We start from the raw sequence: 7,064 nt of genomic DNA, 5'->3' as shown, positions 1-7,064 counted from the left end.
AGTTAAAGCGGCAAAGTTAATTGTATGGGATGAGGCACCTATGATGAACAGACACTGTTTCGAGACGTTGGATCGCACAATGCGTGATATTATAAGATCTTCTAAAGACAAACCTTTTGGGGGTAAAGTTGTTGTTTTCGGTGGAGATTTCAGACAGATTTTACCGGTTATACCTGGAGGTGGTAGAGCAGAAACTGTTTTGGTGGCTCTGAATTCGTTATATCTTTGGGAGCACTGCAAAGTTTTGAAGCTAACAAAAAACATGAGATTGCTGGCTGGTCTTACTGATGATGCAGCAAAAGAGCTTGAATCCTTCTCAAACTGGATTTTGGATATTGGAGATGGAAAAATAAATTTGCCTAACGACGGTCAAGTTGAGATTGACATCCCTTCTGATTTGCTGATACAAAATAGTGGAGAAGACCCTATTGAGACTATGGCAAAAGAGGTTTATGGACAAGCTTTTCAAACTTCAACAGATAAGGATTTGTATAGACATCGAGCCATTCTTACTCCCACAAATGATGAAGTGGATAAAATAAATGATTACATGCTTTCGCAGTTGCCAGGTAACATGTTTTATCATTTATTCTTATGTTCAACTAACTTTTTACATATCACTAAACAAAAGGATTTACATATGCTTTCAGGAGAAGAGAAGGTTTACCTTAGCTCTGACAGTATTATCCCATCCGATGTTGACATAGAAGAAAATGTAGTATATCCTGCAGAGTTTTTGAACAGTGTTAAAGTGGCTGGAATGCCTAGACATTGTTTGAAGCTCAAGGTTGGTGCTCCTATCATGTGTCTTCGTAACATGGATGTTGCAGATGGCTTATGTAATGGTACTAGGCTAATTGTTACTCAGTTACTGCCCCATGTGATAGAAGGTAGAATTATAACCGGAAACAAAATTGCTGGACATCCGGTTTGGATCCCTAGAATGTTTGTCATACCACCTGACACAAAGTTTCCCTTCAGAATGCGTCGAAGACAGTTTCCAGTTACTTTGGCTTTCGCGATGACCATCAACAAAAGTCAAGGTCAAACACTGGAAAGTGTTGGGTTGTTTCTGCCTAGGCCAGTGTTCTCTCATGGTCAGCTCTACGTTGCACTTTCAAGAGTTAAGTCAAGATCTGGATTAAAAATTCTAATAACTGGTAAAGAAGGAAAAACGCAGACAAAAACATTGAATTTTGTCTACAAACAAGTTTTTTAGAATATTCCGTAGTCACGGTACGTAATTTTAATCTACTTTCTTTTCAAATACAAATTTTTAAGTATATAAACTGTTACAATTATTTATTTTTTGTATTTGCTAGTTGGGTAGTGATGAGTTAGGAGACCGATTGTATTCAGGAGCATCCCGTTTTCTGACTACTTCGTGTCATGACGGTATGTCAATTTAATATTATTTCATGTTAATTTTTATTTAGAAACTTATAAATCTATCAAATAATGTTAACCCGTCAAATTGCTTACAAAATTTATTTAATTTTTTTTCAGGTTTCTAATTGATTTTGCTTTATTTTTCGACAATTGTACTTCATAATTTATATTGTTTATGGATAATATTTTGATTTTGATTTTTATTATATTTTCTTTTATACATTGCATAGTTTTAGAAGTATCGGATTTACTGAAATTAATTTTTTCAGGTTTCTAATTGATTTGCTTTATTTTTCGACAATTGTACTTCATAATTTATATTGTTTATGGATAATATTTTGATTTTGATTTTTATTATATTTTCTTTTAATATGTCTACATAAATGTTTTTTTATTATTAATGGAAAAATAATATTATTCACCAACATTAAAGAATTACGACACATATACAATACATTTCTAATTAATGATAATATAAAATCTGATACTTCTAAAACTATACACTATTTATTCCATATTTTGAATGAAAGTTTCTTCGTAAACACACAAATTATTTTGGGACGTTGCAATTATACATACACACAATATATGCCTCTTCATACTAAAATTACTTTGTTCCCTCTCGTTCATCTCAAATATTGAGTACCAGCTTTTTTCCATGGCTGATGAATTCTCCCAAAGACAGTGGTATTATATTATAAAATCTGTTACTTCAAAAACTATATAAGATTTAGTCCATATTTTGGATTTTTTTATGTCCGCACAGGGTGCGGACCGGTCACCTAGTTGCTATATTAATTAGAATCCCAAGTACTATCAGAAGGGGTAGGAAAAGTAGTCATCTTTGAGATTTTGTTACCAATTTATTAAACACTATAGAAAGATAACTTTGAAACGCGTTCTATGGAAAGATAATTAATGCTGGGTTAACACATAAATACGATATCGTCTTTGCTATTTAACGACGCTAGAATTTTGATAACTACTTATTCTCAGTTTAGAACATCTTCATCACTGGAGTATATCAAACAAGTTTATTAAATAAAAATAAAAATATTTTAATTATGTAATTAAATTTCAACATTTAAAATAATTAAAATCCTTTATTATTGTTAATTGTAGTTTAAATATCTCAAAAGAAATAATTTAAAACTACTATTTTTTGTTTTATCACCCATATGCCATTAATTATCTGGCTATATACAGAAGTTCTAAAGTTCCAAATCGTTAATATTTTACAGTGGCCAATTGCTACAACAAGATTCAAAGAGAGGGAGTTGTTTATCAATATTGTCCCACGTCAGTTTAGTATTGAAAGATTTGGCGGTTGAACGTAGCTGCACTGTATCAGCTCCAAGTTCATAGATACATTACTCATTTATGACTAGAAGCTTTCAAAATTGACAGACACCCTCCCAAAGGTATGGAAACGTGTATGTTTCCGTCTGCTTAAACTTGTTGATTTGTTTTGGATTGTAGTATCTCAAGTTCAAGCTTTCACATTTAGTATCTCAAACTTGTTGTTCTGTTTGAATTTTGGTAATGGATTTTAAAGATGACTAAAATTTTAATAGAGTTGTTTACAATTTTTTTTTTCAGTAGAGTCTGATTATTCACCTTTTTTTTTTGCGAACTTGATTATTCACCTTCTTGTAAACGTCTTTGTAGTCCACAAATCCATTATTATAAAGATATGAAATATTGCAGTGTACTTTTTAAACTTCTAAATACATCATATGCCTTTTCGGTTTACAGTATTTTCAGTTTTTCTTTCTTTTTGTTTTGAGCAAATTTGAATTTTTTTTTTTTTGTTTGTTTGCAATTTTAGTAGAAGAAAGCAGAAGCGGAATACAAAAAAGGAAATGTCTTTTACCTCTGCAGCAAAAGAAAAGAAACAAAAATACCAAATCTATACTAATAAAAGTGACTTTTTGAGGTTCCATAGAGCGTCCACATCAGCGAAAAAAACTTCTCCCGAAAGATGACACGTGGCATGAAATATAGTTTTACATTTTAATATTACTAATTTTCGAAAATTATAAATAATATGTAAACATACAACATGAAAAATGGAAAAACTACATTAAACATATGTAAAATTACTATTTTTCACTGTAAAAAAATACGGCTTATCTCCGTAATGTAACATTACCGTTTTATTAAAAAAAAATAAAAAACATTATATATAATTTCGAAAATAATAAATATATGTAAACATACAAAAAAAAATAGAAATACTACATTAAACATATGTAAGATTACCATTTCTCACTAAAAATAAAAGACGGCTTATCTCCATAATGTAACATTACCGTTTTATTAAAAAAAAATAAAAAACATTATATATAATTTCGAAAATAATAAATATATGTAAACATACAAAAAAAAATAGAAATACTACATTAAACATATGTAAGATTACCATTTCTCACTAAAAATAAAAGACGGCTTATCTCCATAATGTAACATTACCGTTTTATTAAAAAAAAATAAAAAACATTATATATAATTTCGAAAATAATAAATATATGTAAACATACAAAAAAAAATAGAAATACTACATTAAACATATGTAAGATTACCATTTCTCACTAAAAATAAAAGACGGCTTATCTCCATAATGTAACATTACCGTTTTATTAAAAAAAAATAAAAAACATTATATATAATTTCGAAAATAATAAATATATGTAAACATACAAAAAAAAATAGAAATACTACATTAAACATATGTAAGATTACCATTTCTCACTAAAAATAAAAGACGGCTTATCTCCATAATGTAACATTACCGTTTTATTAAAAAAAAATAAAAAACATTATATATAATTTCGAAAATAATAAATATATGTAAACATACAAAAAAAAATAGAAATACTACATTAAACATATGTAAGATTACCATTTCTCACTAAAAATAAAAGACGGCTTATCTCCATAATGTAACATTACCGTTTTATTAAAAAAAAATAAAAAACATTATATATAATTTCGAAAATAATAAATATATGTAAACATACAAAAAAAAATAGAAATACTACATTAAACATATGTAAGATTACCATTTCTCACTAAAAATAAAAGACGGCTTATCTCCATAATGTAACATTACCGTTTTATTAAAAAAAAATAAAAAACATTATATATAATTTCGAAAATAATAAATATATGTAAACATACAAAAAAAAATAGAAATACTACATTAAACATATGTAAGATTACCATTTCTCACTAAAAATAAAAGACGGCTTATCTCCATAATGTAACATTACCGTTTTATTAAAAAAAAATAAAAAACATTATATATAATTTCGAAAATAATAAATATATGTAAACATACAAAAAAAAATAGAAATACTACATTAAACATATGTAAGATTACCATTTCTCACTAAAAATAAAAGACGGCTTATCTCCATAATGTAACATTACCGTTTTATTAAAAAAAAATAAAAAACATTATATATAATTTCGAAAATAATAAATATATGTAAACATACAAAAAAAAATAGAAATACTACATTAAACATATGTAAGATTACCATTTCTCACTAAAAATAAAAGACGGCTTATCTCCATAATGTAACATTACCGTTTTATTAAAAAAAAATAAAAAACATTATATATAATTTCGAAAATAATAAATATATGTAAACATACAAAAAAAAATAGAAATACTACATTAAACATATGTAAGATTACCATTTCTCACTAAAAATAAAAGACGGCTTATCTCCATAATGTAACATTACCGTTTTATTAAAAAAAAATAAAAAACATTATATATAATTTCGAAAATAATAAATATATGTAAACATACAAAAAAAAATAGAAATACTACATTAAACATATGTAAGATTACCATTTCTCACTAAAAATAAAAGACGGCTTATCTCCATAATGTAACATTACCGTTTTATTAAAAAAAAATAAAAAACATTATATATAATTTCGAAAATAATAAATATATGTAAACATACAAAAAAAAATAGAAATACTACATTAAACATATGTAAGATTACCATTTCTCACTAAAAATAAAAGACGGCTTATCTCCATAATGTAACATTACCGTTTTATTAAAAAAAAATAAAAAACATTATATATAATTTCGAAAATAATAAATATATGTAAACATACAAAAAAAAATAGAAATACTACATTAAACATATGTAAGATTACCATTTCTCACTAAAAATAAAAGACGGCTTATCTCCATAATGTAACATTACCGTTTTATTAAAAAAAAATAAAAAACATTATATATAATTTCGAAAATAATAAATATATGTAAACATACAAAAAAAAATAGAAATACTACATTAAACATATGTAAGATTACCATTTCTCACTAAAAATAAAAGACGGCTTATCTCCATAATGTAACATTACCGTTTTATTAAAAAAAAATAAAAAACATTATATATAATTTCGAAAATAATAAATATATGTAAACATACAAAAAAAAATAGAAATACTACATTAAACATATGTAAGATTACCATTTCTCACTAAAAATAAAAGACGGCTTATCTCCATAATGTAACATTACCGTTTTATTAAAAAAAAATAAAAAACATTATATATAATTTCGAAAATAATAAATATATGTAAACATACAAAAAAAAATAGAAATACTACATTAAACATATGTAAGATTACAATTTTACATTTTTATTTTAAAAAATATTATGTAAACATACAACATAAAAAAAAGAAAAACTACATTAAACATATGTAAGATTACCATTTCTCACTAAAAATAAAAGACGGCTTATCTCCATAATTTAACATTACTATTTTGTAAAAAAAACATTATATAAAATTTTGAAAATAATAAATAATATGTAAACATACAACATAAAAAATGGTCTATACAAATAAAATGGACTTTTGAGGCTCCATAGAGGGTCTACATCAGCGAAAAAAACTTCTCCCGAAAGATGACACGTGGCATAAAATATAGTTTTACATTTTAATATTACTAATTTTCGAAAATTATAAATAATATGTAAACATACAACACAAAAAATGGAAAAACTACTTTAAACATATATAAAATTACCATTTTTCACTTTAAAAAAAAAGACGGCTTATTAAAGGAACTTGTTTGAGGCTCCATAAAGCGTCCACATCAGCGAAAAGAACTTCTCCCGAAAGATGACACGTGGCATAAAATATAGTTTTACATTTTAATATTACTAATTTTCAAAAATTATATATAATATGTAAACATACAGCATTAAAATAGAAAAACTACATTTAAAATATGTAAAATTACCATTTTTCACTTAAAAAAAAGACGGCTTATCTCTATAATGTAACATTACCGTTTTATAAAAAAAACAAAAAACATTATATATAATTTCGAAAACAATAATTATATGTAAACATACAACAACAAAAATGGAAATACTACGTTAAACCTATGAAAGATTACAATTTTACATTTTTATTTTTTAAAAATAATATGTAAACATACAACATAAAAAATGGAAAAACTACACTAAACATATGTAAGATTACCATTTTCACTAAAAATAAGACGGCTTATCTCCATAATGTAACATTACCGTTTTATAAAAAAAACAAAAAACATTATATAAAATTTCGAAAATAATAAATAATATGTAAACATACAACATAAAAAACGGTCTATACAAATAAAAAGGACC

The 7,064-nt window shown here is 25.4% G+C and overlaps 1 protein-coding gene across 1 annotated transcript; it reads left to right on the top strand.

Annotated features, from left to right (window-relative positions):
• Positions 1-40: 40 nt before the first annotated feature.
• Positions 41-1,160, top strand: LOC106321422 (ATP-dependent DNA helicase PIF1-like; the record flags this gene model as incomplete). The annotated part of the gene is made up of 2 exons (XM_013759692.1): positions 41-569; positions 651-1,160. Coding segments are annotated over exons 1-2 (1,039 nt in total), but the record flags the coding sequence as incomplete, so codon positions are not given.
• Between the last annotated feature and the right edge of the window lie 5,904 nt (positions 1,161-7,064).

Source organism: Brassica oleracea, unplaced genomic scaffold, assembly GCF_000695525.1.
Source record: "Brassica oleracea var. oleracea cultivar TO1000 unplaced genomic scaffold, BOL UnpScaffold01598, whole genome shotgun sequence".
In the NCBI taxonomy this organism is placed as follows: domain Eukaryota; kingdom Viridiplantae; phylum Streptophyta; class Magnoliopsida; order Brassicales; family Brassicaceae; genus Brassica; species Brassica oleracea.
The sequence above is the reverse complement of the archived record's forward strand: the minus strand, read 5'-3'. Positions and strand labels throughout refer to the sequence as shown.